At 33.3% G+C, this 22946-nt stretch overlaps 1 protein-coding gene across 1 annotated transcript; it reads right to left on the bottom strand.

The window, feature by feature from the left end:
- Positions 1–4365: 4365 nt before the first annotated feature.
- On the bottom strand, positions 4366–17258 carry LOC147410373 (B3 domain-containing protein REM8-like). The gene is made up of 4 exons (XM_086434612.1): positions 17101–17258; positions 16675–16996; positions 11251–11345; positions 4366–4795 (listed from the first exon to the last, which is right to left on the bottom strand). Exons 1-4 carry the CDS (start codon positions 17245–17247, stop codon positions 4532–4534), a joined length of 828 nt encoding a protein of 275 aa, XP_086290738.1. The 5' UTR covers positions 17248–17258; the 3' UTR covers positions 4366–4531.
- Between the last annotated feature and the right edge of the window lie 5688 nt (positions 17259–22946).

The following is a 22946-nucleotide window of genomic DNA, read 5'->3' as shown; positions in this document are numbered from 1 at the left end:
GAATCTTACTAACATGTTGTTGAACTTAAATGGATTATCAAATTGGCAATCCAACACCACATAACAGTGGTAATTAATGGAAAAACAAAGATTCAATAATAATAATAATTGAATCTCCTCCCACACCTCATCACATGCCGCATAAGTCATCATTCAAGGTATTAATGCATGAGATATCTCCATTTTGGGCTTGATTCAGGTTTAAAAAAATTTGGGCTTAGTTCAACATTTTGAAAAATGGACGGTTATTGAACTCCTAAATTTAAATTTTAAGTTTATCAGTGAAAGATAACCATTTAAGTTTTTTTTTTTTTTTCAAAATTCACACACTACTAGAAAAAAAAAAGACTTTAGACATCACTTTTTTAATAATGTCAATAAGACAAAAGTGATGTCTATTATTCAAATGAAAAAGTGTATGTAAAAGATGACACCACTTTTTCCAAAAATGATATTTAAAGATCAAACATAAATTGATGTCTAAAGTTTTACACTTTTTTGCATGATCTCTTCACTTGTGAAAGCAAAAAATGCACTATAAATTGAAATTTTGATGTTTATTTTAACAAAAGTGATGTCTAAAGTCTTTTTCTAATAGTAATAGAATTTTATCATCTGCATCCCTGTGGCATACTATTATGTTTTTGGGTGCCACAAGGTGATCAGCTCAACCACAACTAAGATTTCAAAAGGAGGGCTTGGATTTCCACGAGACCTTTGCACAGGTGGCCAAACTAGTAATTGTTGGGGTTCTTCTTGTTATTGCGTCTATTAAGAATTTGCATTTGCATCAAATTGATGTTAATAATGTTTTTTTCCTTCATGGGGATCTTCATGAAGATGTCTACATGCACATTCCACTTGGTTTTCATCAACATGGGGAGACTCAAGTTTGCAAGCTTAACAAAACACTATACGCCATTAAACAGGCTTCTCATCAGTGGTTTGCAAAGTTTTCTTCACTTCTAGATGAGGGATTTATTCAGTCTAAAGTGGATTGTTTTCTTTTTACCCCAATATCTTCCAATACTTTCATTGCCGTTTCTGATATATATGTTGACGATGTAAACATTGCAGGAAATAATTTCAATGCCATTGTCTCTCTTAAAAAGTTTCTTCATAACTGATTCAACCTGAAAGATCTTGGCCCCCTCAAATATTTTTTAGGATTAGAGGTTACTCGTTCTAAGTGTGGTATATATTTTTCTCAAAGACAGTACAATCCTGAAATTTTAGAAGACACTGGTTTTCTTGGTTCTCGACCTGTTATGTTTCCCATGGAACAGAATATCTAACTAAATTCTACTGACGGTGATCTCTTACCTGACCCATCAATTTATCACCGCTTAATTGGACGCTTGATTTACCTCACCATAACTCGCCCTGACATCGTCTTGTCTGTTCAAGCTCTTAGTCAATACATATATAAACCGAGACAAGCTCACTTGGATGCAGTTCACCGTTTGCTTCACTACATCAAGCAATCCCCTGGTGAAGGAATTCTTCTTTATTTCTCCAATTAAATGCATTTTGTGATTTTGATGGGCAAGTTATCTAGAAATGCGTCGATCTGTTGTAGGTTATTGTATTCTCTTAGGAATACATGTTATGACTAACATGTTGTGAGGTAACATGACCCCTTCAATTACTTTAAGATTTACAGATCTTACATCCTCAATCGGCGCTAATGTTCTGTGATAACAAAGCTTCCCTCCACACATCACTGCTAATCCAATTTTTCACGAGCACACCAAGCATATAGAAATCGATTGGAATATAATTTGTGAAAAGCAACTTGGTGGTCTCATTCATACGCATATATACATACAAAGGATCAGCCAACTGATGTTTTCACTAAACCACTATTTGTTTCTAATTTTAGAAAGCTCGTTCACTAGTTGGGTGTTTATGACCTTCATACCCCAACTTGAGGGGGAGTATTAGGAAACACATCTTCTGGACGTATATTCTCCAATTGTACAGATTTTATAATACTTGTAACTTACCTTTTATCATTCATCTTTCTTTTATTTATTTCTTGTGATCAAGACCCAAGATTGAGAACTCTTGTGCATATATGTACTTGTTTTTCTCAATGAAAAGGATAAGAGAAAAACATTTCAATTTCAGTTTCTCTTTTCAGTGTTCTTTTTGGAACCCAAGTATTTCTTGCAAAACGATTTTCAAATGTTAACCTTTGTAAATATGATTTAGAAAAGGCCAATTATTGAAATTGTTTGAACTAATGTTATAATGTTTTTTAATGTTGGGAAAATAATTTGAGCCAAACCTTTGTAACGGTTGAATAGTGTGTTTTAATCTATAAGTGGGGTGTGAAAAATAATATGGGATGTAATTAGTAAAAGTTGGGGTGCCAATAGCAGCTCTTCTTCTGTTATAATTAAAAGGGAAAATTATACTTTGACCCTTGTAGTTTGTAATAATTCCATATTAATTAAGGGGGTTAAAATTCAAATGTTATTTTACTATTTTACCCTCTCATTTTATATATATATATATATATATATATATATATTTTTTTTTTTTTTTTTTTTTTTTTCCTTAAAAAATAAATTTTAAAACAACTAAAAATGCACCCACTTTCGCACTCTTGCGTATGAACCCATTTTTTCATATGGATATTTTTTATATCAAAAGGTAAATATTTTAAAAAGGGTAAAAAGATCTTTACAAGGGGTAAATTCTCAAATAATTATCGAAAATTTTAAAAATACCTAAATTGTAAATGTGTTGACATGACTACCATGTAATGTTGAAAAAATTAACGTTATCAAATTGTCTACATTAAGACTATATAATAAAATTGTAAATCTTAATAATAGAAATACAGAAACTTTTTGTAATTATTTGAGAATTTACCTGTTTATAAAATAAAAATCATTTTTTACTCTTTGGGTTGATAACAAGTAGATAGAATGGGATATGCGTATCCGTTAGAAAACTATAAAGGAGGTAAGTGTAATTGTCAAAACATTAAGGGATCGACAGAGAATCATGCCAAACCACAAGGGATGGAAATGTAATTTACAATAATTAAAAATGTTGAACTCTAGTCATTTTATTTGGCTTGAACCGATTGAATAAGAGTCCAACTAGCCTTTTTTCCACACTATGGTAGCAAGGCTAGTTGCATAAAACAAGTCCTTGAGATTTGTAATAAATCTCAAAGTCATATTTCACTCATCTCAACGTCCTTTTACAATGGATGAACCTTAGTAAGACTAAGACCTTTTTCCTCACTATCATAGTAAGGAAAGGGTTTCTCATGTCCCACATAAATCTGCCCATTGATAGTCCTAGAGATGTGCTAAGAGATGAACTTTGACTGTGCTTGGATTGAGAGAAGTGGTGAAAAGAGAAAATAAGAGAAACTCAATTTCTCTCCACTATGTTTAGATTGACAAGAGAGAACTTGGGACAACTTTAAAATTTTATAATATCTTAAAAGAGATTTAGGGGCAAAGTTGGTATTATAAAATATTTTAAAAGACTTTCTCTCAATTTCTCTCCTTTTCTCTCCACTCTCCCCACTTAACGATTCAAATAAGAGACATGGAAAGAAACTCATTTATTTTTTCATCTCTTCTCTTCTCTCCATTTCTTTCAATCCAAACACAGCCTTAAAAAAATCACATTCATCCAATATGCATGATTTCTTGAATATTACATGACAATCTCATCTATAGAGAATTATCTAAACTAATACCACATAGAAGTGCCTTCAACCGGACAAATTCACTTACAATGGAAGTCATGGATCAATATTAAAGTTGCAATAGATCTTGCAAGCATCAAAATCTAAAGAGACCGTACAACTCTCTGAATTATCAAAAAATCCCTAAAATCAAACTTGGACCAACACATTTTATTAGAACCCATTGATCGAGATAGACCTCATATGCTTTGAGTTTGGATTTTTACAGATAAAACTCGTGATCTAAACAAAATCAAGTGATCCACATATTAAATGTTGGGCCCTACACCCAAATGGATCTATCAACAACACATTGTTTTTTTTTTTTTCTTTTCCAACCCACAAAAGCGCGCAAGCCTATTGTCGACCTTCTACCAATATTGAACACACCAAGTTCAATCAGCATCAGAAATATATAAATTACCAATCCTAGGCATTGATATCCCTCAATGTCACAATAATGTACAGTGTCAGGGGGAATGCATAAATTGATTAACAAAATATAAGAAATTTGCTTGAGTGATATCAGTTCTTGTTAACAGCACCCCAATTCATATATAACTCACCATAGAATTTACAGGCACTGTTAGTAAAAGTTGATGTGGTAATAGAAGCTCTCTAAATTAAACCAATCAACTTAGTAATTGTGATAAACAAAATAAAATATCAATTTAAAATACTGAATCAAAAATCCAAATATATTTTCCTAACAATAGAAACAAAACAAAACAAAATAATTTCCTAGACTTAAAATTTTCTAAAAATAGGGGCATACACACATGTAGGCCAAAACATAACAAATTAAGGGAGTCAGTTTCATGTTGAGTTTGGGAGAGAGATGGTGACCTCCATCACAGGCTTCAACCCTCTTGATATCAACTTGAAAGTGCAAACATCTCCTTCTCTCAAGCCATTATCATTAAAGAATTTAAGCCAACCTGCGCCACTAATGTAAACTTTACCGTCGTAATTCCTGTGCCTTAAATTTACCTGCCAAGACCTCCCATTTTTATCTCTAAGGATCATTATGCAAGGTGTGCGTTTTAGACCGTGGGATCGCCCAAATTCCTTCGAGATATACTGAACACACATTTAACATTTTCAATACTATCATCACTTTCACAAAGAAGATGGTAGAGTCAGTTTATGGTTATAAGCTATTAAAAGAAATACCTTAGAAAACACAGGAAAATCTACGGAAATATGCGTTCAATGATAAAATTCATTTTCCCAACAAAAAAAATTTTAGTGCTCGTATTTTACAAATAACCAAAGTTAATATCCCGTTCCCGATCAAAACAGATATTGTTTTATTTTTATATTTTTATAATGGGTGTCCAAACTTATGCCCAACTAAGGGGACCAGAAGATCCAGGGCACGTGCAATGCCCTCACATCATACGCACCGGGCAAGTGAGGGTACGCCAATCTTAGAAGTTATCAAATAAGAGCATGTTATTTGCATGTCTTTTGCCAATTAATTGTTTGATGAATTTTAATCTAATGTTTAGGATAAGTTTCCTTACTCAAAAATCCTATAAATAGCCATGTTAGGATTGATTTACAATTAATTGAGATTCTTATTCTAGGATTTGAGAGAAATCGTGGAAGTGGTGTACAAGGATTTCAAGACTTGGTTTTGTGATTAGAACTAAAGTATTTATTCTTGTACTTAAAAAATAAATAAATAAAAATAAAAAATTATAGTGAAGTCAAGATTGGATCCAAGGGCTGATTTACAGGGGGGGGCATTTCTGTTTAAGAATATGTAATTCCAAGTTTGCGGATTTTTAAAATAATTAATTCTTGATGAAAGTTTATGTGGCTTACATGTTTGGAAAACTCAAGAAGTTAGGATTTTAAGAAAAATACAGAAGATAAATTTTTTTGAACATAATTTTTAAAATAACTTCACAAATCAAGTATGGAACAAAATTCGGTTTCTGCTGTCCTACTCTTATGTTCTTGACAAGATTTCTAGATCAATTAATAAATATATCAAAATGAAATGGTGTTAATTTTTCTGAGAAAGTAGACACCAAAGACTTCAATATAGACTATGGAGACTCCGAAAAATTCGAAGAAATGCTTGGTTAAAGTGCTATACAAAACAGAAGAAAATATTTTGTTCTACAATTTTCTTTGAAAACAATTCTCAAACAAATATTTAAATTGTTTTGAAAAAAGTTTCGTGGAAACCTATGGAGTTAGTGAAACAATAAAATTGGTCTAGCCAATTGTGCATTCTTATATAATTTATTCAATCAAACTGATTCTAATCGAACAGTTTTCTCATGTATCACATATATTATTTTTCAAAATATATATATAATGAAACACACAAGGCTCAATTTTCACTCCAACTCAGCCAAGCTTTCCTTGCCGATTTTCACACCAGTTCGGCCAAACTCTCTATCCCAAAACACAAGATTTTCCTCTAGGGTACTTTCTTTTATCTAAAAATATTTCATTCAACTTGTTCCCTTTAGGATGAACATTTTCTCCCTAAGATCCTCAATTTCATAAATAATCAAACTCATTTGTAAAACACACACATAACATATATTAAAATTAAAATTAATAGCATTCTCATGCCTTTAAGAAAATCCTATATTATATTGTCTGATTCACACCCTTCTCATATTAAAGGCTTAATTTTTAAAGAGAAAGAAGTCACTTACATGATATGTGGAATGAAGAATTTTAAATTTTTTTAAGCGTTCGCTACCATTTTAAGCTGTTCCTCTTCAAAAAATAATTTCAACCCCCTATTAGAAGTATGGTAAGAACTGATGAAAGATGAGGGAATGATATATGTGATAAAAATGATGATCTAAAGGCATAAAAATATTATAATCCCCCTCCAATGTGTCAAATACTATTCTCATAAAATAAAAATATTTAAATCCTCCTCCAAAGTGTCAAACACCATTTTCATAAAATAAAAAAATATTTAATCCCCCTTCCAATGTGTCAAACATCATTCTCCTAAATCCCTTGATTCTTGAAAACGTAGATCAACATGAAACCACTTCAATTCATAATTTTCCTCTCTTTCTCTTTAAACTAAGTCAAAGACTTTAATCTCTTTTTTGTCAAGTGTACTCATCAAGACTTCTAATCAATTTGTTAAATGTCATGAACATTCCATTAGAGACAAGTGTCTCAAATTTTAATATTTCAAATTCAAAGTTAGTAATGAGTGCCTACACTTTAGGTGGTTGCTCTTCCACTTACTACAATAAAGAGGGTACGTCTCATAATTCCTCTACCTACAAAGTAAAATTATGGAAACTATTTAAATGCCTTTAATCAAACTACCCCTCAATCATCTAGTATTTAAAGTAAGAATGCCTTTTATTTGTTGGACTATATTAGATTTTCTTCAAAATAATAAAATAAATAAATAAACAAAATAGGCGCCACTCACTAATTGTTATAGAAATAACCAATTTAAAGGTTATGATTCACTATGACCCATAATTTGGGTCAGGCTTTACAACCTACTCCACTTAAAAAAAATTCGCCTTCGAAATTAAAACATACCTTGATTACCGAAAAGAAATGGATATTTGGTTCGGATCTCAGACTCTAGCTCCCACGTAGCTTCCTTTAAGTTGTGACGTTTCCATAACACCTTAACCAAAGGGATTGTCTTGGTACGCAATACTTGTTGTTTAGTGTCTAAGATCTTAATAGGCTTAACATCATAGGTCACACCTTCTTTAACCTTAACTTACTACCATTCAATGACATGTGTTGGATCCCGGACATATTTTTGAAGCATCGACACATGGAACACATCATGAATTCTACAATAGTTCTAGTGGCAATGCTAAACGATAACAACTTCTCCAATCCTTTGAATTACTTCAAAGGGTCCAATAAAACTTGGGGCTAACTTCCCTTGTTTACCAAAACGTATCACACCTTTGCGTGGAATCACTCTAAAAAATATATGGTCTCCAACTTGGAACTCTAAGGGTCTCCATTAAGTGTCAACATAACTCTTTTGATGGCTCCATGTGACAACCAAACAATTCTGAATCAATTTAACCTTCTCAGTCGTTTCTTAGATCATTTCTAGTCCAAGAAGAGTCCGCTCCCCAACCTATGCCCAACATACAAGAGAAGTACAAGGCCTCCCGTATAATGCTTCATATGAAGCCATCCTAATACTTAACTAGAAACTATTATTATATGCGAACTTGGATAACAGTAAGTGATCACTCCAACTACCCTTGAAATCTAGAGCACAAGCCCTTAACATGTCTTCTAAATTTTGAATAATCCTTTCAGATTGACCATCTATTTGAGGATGAAAAGTAGTAATAAACTTTAACTGGGCCCCCAATGCATTCTGTAAACTTTGACAAAACTGAGATGTAAATCCGGAATCCCTATATGACATAATAGACAAAGGTACTCCATGCAATTTAACAATTTCCTTAATATAAAGTTTACTTAGCGTACTCAAGGAATCTGTCGTGTTCATCACAAGAAAATGTGCTAATTTGGTCTATCTATCAACAATTACCCAGATAGCATTACCTTGCTGAGTTCTTGGTAATCCTGACACAAAGTCCATAGTTATATGATCCCACTTTCATTCAACTATCGTCAACGGCCCCAATAATCTCGAAAGTTTTTGATGTTCTGGCTTAACTTACTAACATGAGACGAACCCTCTTTGTTGTAGTAAGTGGAAGAGTAACCACCTAAAGTATAGGCACTCATTACTAAGTTTGAATTTGAAATATTAAAATTTCAGACACTTGTCTCTAATGGAATGTTCATTACATTTAACAAATTGATAAGAGGTCTTAATAAGGACACTTGAAAAAAAAAACGTTAAAATCTAAGTTAGTTTAAAAAGAGAGAGTAAAATTATTATTAAATTCAATTGAAGTGGTGTCATGTTGACCCACGTTTCTAGGAATCAAGGGATTTAGGAGAATGGTGTTTGACATATTGAAAGGGGTTTAAAATATTTTTATTTTATGAGAATGGTGTTTGACACCTTTAGATCACCATTCTTATCACATATATCACTCATTCATTCTTCATCGAATCTTACCATACTTCTAATACGGGGTTGAAATTATTTTTAAAAGAGGAGCGGCTTAAAACGGTAACAAACACTTAAACAAGTTGAAAATTCTTCATTCCACATATCATGTAGGTGACTTCTTTCTCTCTAAAAACTATGGCTTTAATATAAGATGGGTGTGAATCAAACAATATAATATAGGATTTTATCTTATTTTCTTAAAGGCGTGAGAATGCTATTAATTTTAATTTTAATTTTAATATATGTTTTGTGTGTGTTTTACAAATGAGTATGATTATTTATGAAGTTGAGGATCTTAGGGAGGAAATGTTCATCCTAAAAGGAAAGGCTGAATAAAATATTTTTAGATAAAAGAATGTACCCTTGAGGAAGATCCTGTGTTTTGGGATAGAGAGTTTGGCCGAACTAGTGTGAAAATCGACGAGAAAAGCTTGGCCTAACTGGTGTGAAAATCAAGCCTTGTGTATTTCATTATATTTATTTTAAAATATTTTTAGATAAAAGAAAATACCTTCAAGGAAGATCCCATATTTTGGGATAGAGAGTTTGGCCGAACTTGTGTGAAAATCAACAAGGAAAGCTTGGCCGAGTTGGTGTGAAAATCAAGCCTTGTGCTTTTCATTATATTTATTTGAAAAAATTAATATATGTTGATGTTCCTATGAAGTTATTTTATTGAATACATTGTATGTGTTTTGAAGCATGCCATATTTTCTTATTATTTTTATAATCTTTGACAAGAAATGAAGAACCTATGGAGTCTTAGGACTCATGGTTGTTTACCAATTTTTTTTTTCAGATTTGAGATAGGTGGTGATGATGGGCAAGAAGACTATTAGAAGAAATTTCTTGTCCTAGGTTTTAATGTAGTTCTTTTTAATTTCTTTTATTTCTCTTGGAATTATTGGGTTGTCATAATTAAGTTCAAGAACTTATGTAACAAGTTTAAATTGAATTCGTATTGAAGGATTATATTTAGATTCATGATTGGGTGGTATTATTAATAAATTTAAAGACAAAATTTGTTTTGTTATGATCATTTTAAGGTTTTTCTTTTTGAATTGTTCACTTTAAGATTTCAATTAATATTGTGAAAATATATCTAAACCCACTTATTAGTGCTTGTTGCATAAATTTGACGAAACATGAGAAAACTACTTGATTTAAATCATTTTGATTGAATAAATTATATAAATATCTATAAGAATACAAAATTGGTGAGACCAACTTTATTGTTTCACTGACTTCCATAGGTTTCCATGAAAAAAAATTCAAAACAAATAAAGCAATTCCAATATCTGTTTGAGAATTGTTTACAAAGATAATTTTTGCTGAAATTGTAGCAGAAAATATTTTCTCCCCCATAAATTCTTCGTAGTTGACCTCACCCCACTCAAATTGTTGGGTTTATTAAATCCCTTTTATTTGGTTAACATTTGGCAATTGCCCCCACCACCACCGATGACATTGCTCCTTGACTTAGGCGTTCTCTTATAAACTAACAAGAAATAACTTAGATGCCTTTTTCCACAACCTCTAACAAAAACCGATGAATTTTAACCTCAAAACCATCATCTTCATATTCTTCAATTTTATCGGTCAAGTATAGTTTGCCTCCACTATAAGAAAATCAGGCTCCACCCTTGATTGGATCACACCCTAGGGATGTAGACTTCAAAGCCGAAACACGTAAACCTTAATGTTTCTTTTGCATTAACTTTTATTTGAATTTGCAATTTCTATTCATCGTGTCCCAAGATATCGATTGATCCAATCCTAGTAGGAATTGAATGTCAATGTTTGGGGCACTTAGTTTTTATTAATTTTTAATAAGCCCAATTTGGACGAACAATTCAAATTCAAGGTTGCATGACCACATGGTACCAAGACATTTTTTAACGTGAGGAGTTTCGTAAATTGAGGATGCCTTAAATACTGTGGGTTGTGCGATTGGTCGATCTGAGTCTTTTCTGTGAGCAAAATTTTTTCATGTTTGGCACATGAACCCTAGGTTGTAGCTTGTAAAACAAAAGAGTGGAAGGATAAAAGATCGAATCATCTGGACCAGTCATAGAGTATCAATCAATGCAAGTATTGTCTAGTGTAGTTCAAAGGGATTATATTAGTGCATATCTTGAGATTTGTACTATACCTATCTATAATGTCACATGACATGATTTGGCCTTATCAGGTTAAGGAAAGAATCTCAATATGACTGGATAATTAGTTTTAACTATGTTACCTTACTTCAGTTTTAACTAATTTAATAGTCGTAATCCAATAAATAACAGATTATGCATTGTAAAGGATAAGAGGTTTAAAGATTCTAAGCACTATCATATAAGAGGAAAACTCAAGTAATAGTTATTCTTTGGTTTATAGTTTTGGAAACCAAATTTGGTGCAGAACCACTCTTACTCAGCCTTTCCTCATAATAATAGTAAAGATTTCAAAGAACACTCACCAATATAGGACGATTAACGTTGTAACGTTTGATGGTGGTGGTAAAATATTTGGACTCTGCTTCAACTCCCACAACGTTAGGAATATTCTTTGCACCTATGAACCACATCAATAAAAAATACATCATCATCGTGTGTCATTTTCCATATATAAATAAAGGAAAATACTGAACTGACTTCCTCCGACACAACGTTAAACATTGTGCTGGTATGGCAGTGCCAAGATAATCATAGAAAGAAGGACCACTTGGCTAAGCGGTAAGGCCTCATGGAGGCTGTTCCTAAGGTCTAAGGTTCAAACCCCTTGAATCCCTTCTTATACTAAATGCTAACTGTTACCCATAGATTTTTTTAACTTGTATCTCGAGAAAAAACATCTATTGCTCTATCATGTCAGCGCAGTGTCGAAGGAACTCAGTTTATAATGACTCAAAATAAAGGATGTTATATTACCACTCCAATGTAGGAGTTGATCCTCTGTAGTGCTTTATAAATGGTTGAGATATCGCAAACCAAATAACACGTCAAACTAGGCCTGCCAATGGGTCGATTTTGGTTTGATTCCCAAGGCATTTAGAACCATAACCATGATATTTCTTTCGATTCCGATTTCAAAATAAATGGAATTAGAATCAAAATTGGGCACCAATTGGTTATAATTCTCAAGAACAAAATGAAAATAAAAAGTATTTCAAATCATTACAAAACAAAATTCTTTTAAAAAATCAACAAATTATTTACAAAATTATTAATTTAGTTATAAATTGATATACTAAAATATAAGTTTATGATTTTTATATAAATAAAAATTAATCTTATATAAAAGTAATAAATTTTAGAAGAGATAGTTCATTTTAAACTCCTACCCATAGTTATATGAAAAATTGAAGAACTTTAACAAGATGCATTAATTTTGAAATGAAATAATACTTTAAATTATCTATAACATAAAAACAAATGATAAGAAAAATCGTTTCCGAATACACGTGGGTACCCATTGGATAGAACTTTATGGTTCTAGTTCCATCGATTCGATTCTATTTTAGACCCGACTCTTATCGGTAAGGGAATTGAAATTGGGTTTTCGATTCCGATTCAGTTAAATGGGTATCCGTACAGACCCTTCCATCAGACCTCTGACATTCATAGTCTATGTCAGATTTGAAGGAAAAAAAAAAATTAAGAAAAACAAATAGGCTTAATCAAGGCTTTAAAGTTGGACGGTCACCATTGAAAGTTGTATTTAACTGTTTCGATGATGTGGTACTTTCTCAACCATTTAAAGAGTACCACAGTACTACAGGAAACAAGTACGATAGAGAGTGCACTCCCCCTCTACTATACTTTTACCGTATATCTCTCACTGCAGAGAAAAACAAAAACAATACCAAAATAAATGCAACATTAAAGGATAATTATATGTTACTCTTCCACGTTTGGTTAAAATTAGAGATACATCCTTGTGTCTTTTATGAGAATTGCTATTGGCACCCAACTTTTAACAATTACATCCCAATTTCTTAAATTATTTATTACACCTTAATTAAAGATTAAAACACACCCATAACTACAAAAGTTCGGTTAAAGTCTTCATTACAAAGCATTATTACACATTGAAACAACTTAAGCAGTTGTTTACAGTTAGGACAAAGCCCATATAAAATCCAAAATTTAACAAATAGAAATAAATAAATAAATAAAAAAGAGAGTTTCTGTTGGCAACCCCACTTTTTCTTATTTATTCCCAACCATTGATTTATTTATTGGGCAAATTACCATTTCGTGTGCTGAATATGACGAAATACCGAGTCCAGTACATTGTTCATTTTAATTCCCTAAACATGTTTTCGAGAGTTCAATGGTAGTTATTCTTATTTAAAGTGACGATCTCAATGATAAAAAGTGAATAACTCGTTGATAATTACCGGTGATCTCACTATTAAAAAAGAAGGATATTGATCTTTAAATTTCCCAACGAGATCATCATTTTTTTTTCCAGCAAGATCGTCACTTTTTATCGGCGAGATCATCACATTAAAATCAAGGATATTTTTTCTTTAAATTTACGACCGAGTTCATCACTTTATATTAAAATACCTACTAGCAAATTCAGTCAAAAACATGTTTTTGAAATTAAAATGAGTAGTGTACAAGAATTGGATTTTTTGCAAAAGTTGCAGTGTAGGAATCAAATATATTTCATTCCTAGGAAATGGCAAAGTTACTAAATCTAAATAATTCAACATGATCCATATCCAATTGTCAAATGGGTTTTATACCTGAAGTGGTTCGCCTCCCATGGGATCCGACCCATGCCTAAAGTGGTTTGGCTATAATGACATCTGACCCATCATTTGACCATGTTAGAGGAGGTTGGGCACCTCTAGGGAGCCGACCCCTTAGCGTAACGTAAAGGATGTTCAACCCCTCTAGGGAGCCGACCCCTTAGCGAAGGATTCAAAGGTGTTATGTTCCCTACAAATGAGCCAACCCCTCTATAAAATATCCAAACAATATTGTTTGGTCCCTCTAAGGAGTCAACCTCTCAATATAACATTTAAAGGTAATTTGACTTCCTCAAGTAATCAATTCCTCTTCACCATTTAAAAGCTCAATGTCACCCTTAAAGCTACCCAAGTAGAATCAAAAGGGAGAAATTAGCATCGAATATTACACAGGAGTACTATTGTTGGAATAAATCTCAGGTACATAACACAACTAAGTCAAGTCGAGAAAATGAATAGTTGCCTAGTTAAAGCAATTACAACGTAAAAATCACTCCTCATGTAAATTACGAAAGTTAAGAGGAGTGGAGTTTTAAGACCATTATGAGCCTAGCAAAGTAGATCTTTAAGTCCCTAATGACATCATGAGTAATTAATGCCAAACAACATAGAAAGTCGTTACATACTCTATATTAATTAGCCAACTCTATAAATAGAGAGACTTCTCCCACTCAAACCCAAGACACAACACCTCACAATTCCTATATAAATTTCTTCCATTTACTTTACATTTTTATCAAGCACTAACTTGATCATCGAAGACTTTTTTACCGACACCCCACCAATATCTTTTTAAGTGAGAGTAACATAAAAGATGATCAAAAAAAGGAAAGTTTATCAGAGAAGACAGCTGGAGAAAGTCCTAAAGACAGTGCAAAATTTGAGGACCAAACCATCATCAATAATATAGATTTTGAGGAGTAAGAGATCTAAAAAATCCCTCGTACACACGTTTTGGGGAATATCATTATTTATTTTATTCTAATTGAATGTAATAAGTAAAAGTTGAGGTGCCAATAACAGTTCTCCTTTCTATCTTGCATAGAAACCAATATAAAATGACCTTAACACCCTCTTCGTAAAGATCTTGAAAAAACACATGATTTTCCTTTTTAGAAGCCTATTATCTTCAACCCCTTATAAGTTTAGTTTGACGATGAGAAAAGATAGAATCTTTAAGGTTGTTGAAAAAGGTAAGAAATGTTCATTTTATTTTCAGTTTCAACCACCAGTTATGCTTAGTGCACCCACTTACCTCTACATACCCACCCTAAAAATTTGTTTAAATAGGTGAATTGGGTGCAAATAGGATGACCTTAATAGTTGAAAACGATGGGTTGGGTGCATAGTTACAAAATTCTCCAAATTAAAAAAAAAAAAAAATCGTAAAATTCTCCAAATTAGAGGTTAGCCAATTAATCCGACAAATTAATGAATTAATTATCATTCACCTCCAAAATTTTACGATTTTCAACATTAAACATCAAGACCAGATATGATTTAGAGAAAGGTTAAAGATGATAGGTTTAAGTAAGAAATCCAATAAAATGTTGAATTCAACTAGTCTTACTAAGAGCTTGGGCTCACTTAGTGGTATACAAAAACATAATCAAATACTTTAGCGTTGTAGAGGAAAAATTCTATGAACTTTGAAAAACAAAAATTTTAAAAAAATAACTATTTTTTATAGTTGAGTTTTAATTTTAAGTTTGGGAGTGATGTGGAAGTTGGTAGTCGTCCACTTTCAAAACAGAGATCAAGCTCAAAAGAAATTGTTTTTGAATTTTATTTTATATCTAAGTTTTTCGATGAAATTTAGTGAGTTGTGGTATTGGATTGTTGATGTAGTGATTCATTTAAGCAAAACGACTCTTAGTAAGGCTTAAAATCTTACTAGGTTAATAAGTGTTTCACTAAAATATATTCTCATAATCTCCAAAATTTTGCCTAATATTTTACAAAAAATTCCGAATTAACTAACAAGTGGTGTTGGAGTGACCTCAAGCTAGAACCTCATATGGCACTTTTTGACGTATAAGTGGATAGGAACCATAAATGCTTTTTCAGTCATATCACGATGAAAAGCATCTATGGTTGATGTGGAATATATTTTTCGTTGGGTACCAAGGGATGACACATGGCACCTAGAGATTCGAATTAGACATTGGGATCCAAGCAAACTCGTTCGAGGGTAAGTTTAGTGACTCAATTATAAATCAACCATGGGTTTGGATCTCGATTAATCAGAAAAATATAGGGTCAAAGACGCATAGTAAAGCCGTTCAATCAACCCAAATCCCTAAAAAACAGAAATTATATCAAAAGTGATTAAAATCTTGATAAGAAAAAGTCTCAAGCAAGAAGAAATAAATGAGGATGGAATATTGACTAGATATATTCCCAAATCTCCTTTTAAATTTGATAAGGGTAAAATTGATAACAGGGTCTAAAGAGATCCTAGGGTTTAATCTCTATAAATAGATGGACAGAAATACCAAAAGGTATGAGTTCTCCTCCCTCTAAATCTAATACTATTTTAATACTGATCTTCTGACTTAGACGTTGAAGAGGTATTATTACAAACACATCTAGTAGAATGAGGAGAAGAGATCACGAGACATTGTCACAAATCTCAAGGTTGTACAAATTTTTGCATCTATAATTCCCACACTCTTTTACATTAAGAAGTGCGACATAAACCTCTAGTTTGAAGTCATTTCTTAACTAAATTGAACCTTCACCCCATAATTACTAAATCCGAACTTTACTACCATGGGGTTGAGGTAATAAGGGTATCTGAGTCTTTTTATATTAATCTCACTCGAGATCCAAGTAATGAGTATGCCATCAGTTTTAATACACAGAGGTATCTCTATGTTCGCGAGAATGAGAAGTATCTATGGTTACTGTACACTTTTCCATGTCGGTGAAGTGAGATATGAGGTGGTACAGTCTTTACGTCACTTCATCATTGTCCTTTACAATAATGATGTCTGGTCATTATTATTTGAGAAAAGCATTTCTTACTGAGGGGGCGTTGAGATTACCAAACTAGCAATCCAACATTAGATTTTTTTTTTTGAAAAACTCAGATCCAAAAACTTGAAAAATAAAATAAAATAAAATACGTGACAAACTTACTCTTTGAATCTTGTCTACCTCCAGATTCTTCTTTCTCCTCCATCTGATCTTCTGGTTTGAAATCCAACGGTGGATATACTCTCTCACAAGCACTAGCATCAAACACCATAACATTGAACACCATTCCACCTTCATGTCCAAACACAAGTAAATCCTTGACTTGTAGATCATGATCCCTGACGAAATCATTCCATCCCTGTTGAAATCGAAACCCATTAACCTTTACACGCCATGCTTTCCCATTACTTCTATTACTCTTCAAGATAGCTTCTCCTTCACACTTATCTTCATCTAAGTACTTGACGAATCCCTTGGGTATCGACTGCCATAAATCAAATCAAAATCAAATCAAACATCTATGTATGAATGTATGTATGTATGCATACATGCATGTATCATTAACAATGTGAGAGTGAGAGAGCTTACAAGTTCTTTGAAAGATCCAGGTAGAATGGGTTTAAAGAAGTGTTTTCTGGTACATAGGAAGCCTGAGATTGCCATTTTTGAAAGAAGAGAAATACGCTCCTCTGCTAATGTTTTTTTTACTTTTAATCCTACGAGGGGAGGGGACATGGGAGGGGACTCTCCATGATATTTCTTTGGATAATTTTGAGATACCCCTTTGAGTTTTGGTGCAAATTTCAATACCCTCGGAGTTTTCAAACTAAAATAATACCCTCTTGACTAAGGTCTCATATTAAATTTAATGCATGTGAGAAAAAAATCTCCATTTTAACAAAAAAAAAAATTGTTCTTGGAGGGCATTTTGGTCATTTGGAGGATTAGTGGTATTGGTTTCAAAATGTGCGTAATTTTATAAATTTCAGAAATCTTTGGAGGGAAATCTGAAAGTTAGATAACATTTAGAAAAGAGTGCATGATGAGAGAGGTACAGCAAGATGGCTCGATACTCGAGAGCGAATAATTCCCAAAACGAGATGGGGTCACCACACAACAGTCCAAGGCAATAGCTGCACACTGTAGAACAGTAGGGTTGTTGTGAGTCCGTCACTCGTGGCTTGTTTTGTGGTCCAAAAGAATTAAAAAACAGAAATACTGGACTGACTGAAAATTTCACATTGTTTCACACATTGCTAACGTGGTAGCATCGTTGGAGATGCTCTTACGGAGTGGAAATTATGGAAGGTTCTATGCACCTCCACGTCAACAATGTAGGGGAACGATGTCCATTTTAGAGTCAGTGTAACGAGAATAAAAAAAACGTAAGAGAGATTTACCGGTGCAGACCTAGGGTTGCTAATCTGGACCGAAGTCCGATCCGACCCGGCCCAACTGTTCCTGGTTCAACCCGGTCAGATCGCAATTAGGCCCAACCCAAGACCGATGTAGATTGGACGAGTTTGGGCTTTGATTTCCCAAACCAGTCCATTTGACCTGGTTCGTTAACCCGTTCATAGTCCCACCCCTCAATTAAATTAAACACCCTTCAAATTTTTTATAAAATAAATATAAATCCTTCTTTTTCAATAAATATACTTATAAAAATGATATATGTTTATTAAAAAGACATATTTGACCATTTTTTATGACCCTTTTTAATCATTATAAGGGTAATTTAATTAAATTGTTCTTTACTTATCAAAATGAATCACAATGGATAAATTAATTAGCAAAAGCAATTATGAAGCCTTGTAATAATTAAACAAGGTATAAAACCAACTAATCTTTGTAATTTCACTTACATAATAACATTTCAATCATGGTTTTAAATCTTGGTTTTGCATCTTATCTCGTCCAGGCTCAATACCGAGCCGTCTCAGACGAGTTTTCTAATACGTTTGAGACATCTCGTTCAAAAAATCAAAAAATTGAACGTGAGTCCTAAATCTCGTTAAAAAAAGTGACTTTGTGAGTTGGTCTCGTTTAACTTCGATACCGAGTTAACTCGGGTGATACGTCTCGATCTCGAACGAGTTTTAAAACCATGATTTCAATTCAAAATATTGTACCCAAAACCCAAATTGATTTTCATTCCAAGTAGCATACCCATTTGACCCCTATAAGGGTGATTTTGCAATATTTGCATTTCTTGTATCTTAATTTTACTTGTCGAGACCACCTTTCTTTGTTATCTTTAAGGTTCATTTTGCAAGTTTTGCTTTTCAAACAGTTGGATCTGCTAAATTCTCCTGGGAAATACTGATCAACACACACAGCACTATAAGTTTCATATAGAAGATGGTGGTAGATCCCAATTTTAGGGTTCTCAAGATATTAAAAGAAATACCTAAGAAAGACTATATTAATATCTTCCCGCAAAAGAGTGCAATTTGTAGTGAAAATAATATTCAACTTCCAAGAAAATAAATAATTTAGCTTGCATCTAAGAAACATATATCCAATTGTTGTTAACTACCTATTGTTACCTATATGTTGTTAACATATATCCAATAAGAAATTTGTAGCAATCTAAGTTCTACACACTAGAGGTTGCAATGGGTGGTTCCAATTCGATCCTAAAATACTTGGAATCAGAACCATCATATTTTTTTCGATTTTAGTTCTTGTCAACTTCTATTTTGATTCTAAAATAAGTGAACCAAAACTAAAGGGAACAAAACATCTGTTGAAAATCAGATGAATCTGAACTTGGTAAAGAAAAAGAATCAAAAACAGAGAAAGCAAAGAGAACTTAGTAAACTACTGAATTGTAATTGATGAATTTACATTAGACTTGAGTCCTATTTATAATACATCAATAGTACAATAACAGAATAAACTGAAATAACAAACTCTTCTAACTAACTAACAAACTCTTCTAACTGAAATAACTAACTCTTCTAATTAACTAACAAACTCTTCTCTTCTAACTGAAATAACTAACTCTTCTCTTCTAACTTTCTTTCTACTTTAAGTCTTTCTTCTTTCCTTTTTAATTCCATGCTTTCAATATGAGATGTAACACTCCAACACCCCCCTCAAGATGAACATGGATGTTAATGATGTTCATCTTGCGAAGATTATGATGAAAAGGTAGAGATCCGAGGGGCTTTGTAAATATGTCTGCTAGCTGTAATCTCGATGGAATATGGAAGAGTTTAATTCCATGTTGCTACAATTTTTCTCTAATAAGATGGTAATCAATCTGGATATGCTTTGTTCGCTCGTGTTGAACTGGATTTGTCGCTATGGACATTGTTGATTTACTGTCAGTATATAACAAAACTAACTGTGAATGATTGATATCCAGGTCTTGTAAGGCATACAAAAACCATTGAATTTCACATGTTGTAGTTGCAAGGGCTCGGTACTCTGCCTCTACAGATGATTGACTGATTGTAACTTGTTTATTTGATTTCAATGAAATCAATGAGTTGCCAAGAAAAATTGCAAAACCAGTGACACTCCTTCGAGTATCTACACAGCCTGCCCAATCACTATCTGAAAAATACTTTAATTGAAAATCTGATGAGGATGGAAAGAAGAGACCTTGCCCTGGTGTGGCCTTTAGATATCTCAATACTCGAATGACTGCTTGATGGTGACTAACAGCAGGTTTTACTAAAAATTGGCTGAGCACTTGTATAGGATAGGCTAAGTCAGGCCTAGTGAGAGTTAAGTAAAGTAATCTGCCAATAAGTCTTCGATAACTTGATGGATCGTCATATGAATTGGTATCATTTGCTAATAACTTGAGGGTAGATTCTACAGGGAAGGCAGCAGGTTTTGATCCATTTAAACCAGTGTTTTCAAGTATGTCAAGTATATACTTTCTTTGGCATAATGACATACCATTTTTGGATCTTGCAACTTCCAAGCCAAGAAAGTATTTCAGCTGTCCTAAGTCTTTAATAGTGACCATTTCATCTAGAAAAGTCTTCAACCTTTCAATTTCCATAATACTATCACTTGCCAATAGCACATCATCCACATAGACTAATAAGGTCATAAAAGAACTTTCATATTTCTTAATGAACAAAGAACAATCAGAATTACCCTAAATAAATCCATAGGAAATAAGGGCAGTGGATAGCTTGGCAAACCATTGCCTAGAAGCCTGTTTTAAGCCATAGAGGTTCTTTAAAAGTCGATAAACTTTCTGTTCTCCTTGGACAGTCAATCCAGGAGGCAATTCCCTGTATACCTCTTCATGTAAATCTCCATGCAGAAATGCATTATTTACATCTAGTTGATGGAGATGCCACTGTTTGACTGCAGCTACAGCAAATACTAATCGAATGGATGTAATCTTGGCCACAGGAGATAAAGTATCAAAGAAATCTAGGCCTTCTTGCTGAGTATACCCTTTTGCCACCAATCTAGCTTTATGTCTTTCTATAGTTCTATCAACTTTATATTTCACTTTGAATACCTATTTACAATCAAGAGTCTTTTTATTATGAGGAAGAGTAACAAGCTCTCAAGTTTTATTCAACTCCAAAGCATTAATTTCATTTTTCATGGCAGCTTGCCATTCAGGTAGTCTAAAAGCTTGTTTGTATGTTTTGGGCTCTGGAGAGTTTGTGATATAGGTTAAAAAGGCTTTATGAGATGTAGACAGTCTATTAGTAGAAAGAAAAGGGTGAATAGAATATATATTACCTTTAGTTGGAGAATAGTCAGTTGAAGTATATGCATGAGTTGCACTTTGAGATGAAGAGACATTACCACAATAATAGTCTTGCAAATATGAAGGTGTTTGTTTAATTCTGATTGATTTTCTTAGCTGTAGGACTTCTTGGTCAGTTGAAGCAGATGTTGGATTCATATTGGACAGGGAGGAAAATGGAGGTGAGTCTGATTCAATATGTGCATGAGGTTCAGAGAAAGGAGTAGAATTATTATGTAGTGAGTCAAATTCCACATTTGATATGAATTGAAGAATGAGTTGGTAGAAGGTGAATCTGAAAAAGTTTGTGAAATAGGAAACAAAAAAAATGAGTTTTAGGATTTTGGGGTAACACTTGGAAAGGAAAAATTATTTCATGGAATATGACGTTCCGAGAAATAAGTATCTTATTGGTATTCAGATCCATGAGTTTATAACCTTTAATATCAGAAGGATATCCTAGGAATATGCATTTTGTGGCTCTTGAATCAAATTTCTGTCTGTGACTAGTTAAAGTTGATGTAAAGCAAAGGCAGCCAAAAACTTTTAAATGAGGAAGGTTAGGTGTCTTATTAAAAAGCTTTTCAAAAGAGGTTTATTTTGAAGTATAGGAGTAGGAATTCTATTGATTATGTGTGCTGCAGTAAGCACACAGTCACTCTAAAAAATTAATAGTAGATTTATTGAAACATTAAGGCTCTAGCAGTGCTTAGTAGATGTTGATATTTTCTCTTTGTAGACACCCGAATTTGAGCGGGCCCTCGACGCAAAATACCCCGAAAACCAAAAAAATTGGGATAGGCCCCAAAGCCCAAATCTACATTAATAAATGTTCGAGGCCACTCACGTGGTCCATGGACCCAAAAACACGTCACCACCCTCATCCTTAAATCCAACCCAATATAAGCCCGAATCCATCTTTATTCGACACTATTCTACAACCCAACCCAAATCCATCACCTAAGCCCATTGGATCCCTACCCCAATCCATTACTAAAGCTCAAAGCCCAATTCAACACCCAAACCCAATCCAACCTATCAACCTCATCAAACCAATCACCAATTAAATACAAAAAATGACACATGTCATCATGCCCCTCCACCTCCCTCATCTAATCAACCCACTCCATTACTTCCCTCCATAAATCAACTTAACCCATAACCCTACCCTAACCTAACCTATCCCCCATCCTCTCATCATCAACCACTAACATCACAACCCATACCCTACATACCCTAACCTATTTCCCATTCTCTAACACTATCAACCACCCACATCACAACCCATATCTATCCATCACTTTCCCTTAAAACACTCCCACAAAATCACCTCAACCCATACCTCCCACCATCACCCCCATACGCTTCTCTTTAATCATCCAACCACTATCACCAATCAACCAATCTCTTCATCTCTCCATTTGCCACATGTCATCATCCCTTCAATCTTCTCAAAATCAAACCAATCACTACCCATCCCCCCAAATCAAACACCTTACCTCTTCAACCATCTCAACACTCCTTCTCCAAACCACTCCCTTACACCACCATTCCTCCCATCAACCATCACTCATCTCACCCCACCAAACACTCTACCCAAATGGATTTGGGTAAGATCCAAACCATTTGGGTTAAAACACAACCCATTTCCCTCATTACAAAACTACCCTCATTTTCATCTCAAATTTCACTCTTTTCTCTA

This window comes from Akebia trifoliata, chromosome 1 (genome assembly GCF_017979445.1).
Source record: "Akebia trifoliata isolate Shusen 1 chromosome 1, ASM1797944v1, whole genome shotgun sequence".
In the NCBI taxonomy this organism is placed as follows: domain Eukaryota; kingdom Viridiplantae; phylum Streptophyta; class Magnoliopsida; order Ranunculales; family Lardizabalaceae; genus Akebia; species Akebia trifoliata.
The sequence above is the reverse complement of the archived record's forward strand: the minus strand, read 5'-3'. Positions and strand labels throughout refer to the sequence as shown.

Excerpts from the sequence above, each read along its gene's own strand:
- LOC147410373 (XM_086434612.1), bottom strand. The coding sequence starts at position 17,247 with ATGTCCCCTCCCCTCGTAGGATTAAAAGTAAAAAAAACATTAGCAGAG. Across the intron at positions 16,997-17,100 it reads CTGGATCTTTCAAAGAACTT|TCGATACCCAAGGGATTCGT; the intron begins GTAAGCTCTCTC and ends GATTTATGGCAG. Across the intron at positions 11,346-16,674 it reads AGGTAGACAAGATTCAAAGA|GTGCAAAGAATATTCCTAAC; the intron begins GTAAGTTTGTCA and ends TGTGGTTCATAG.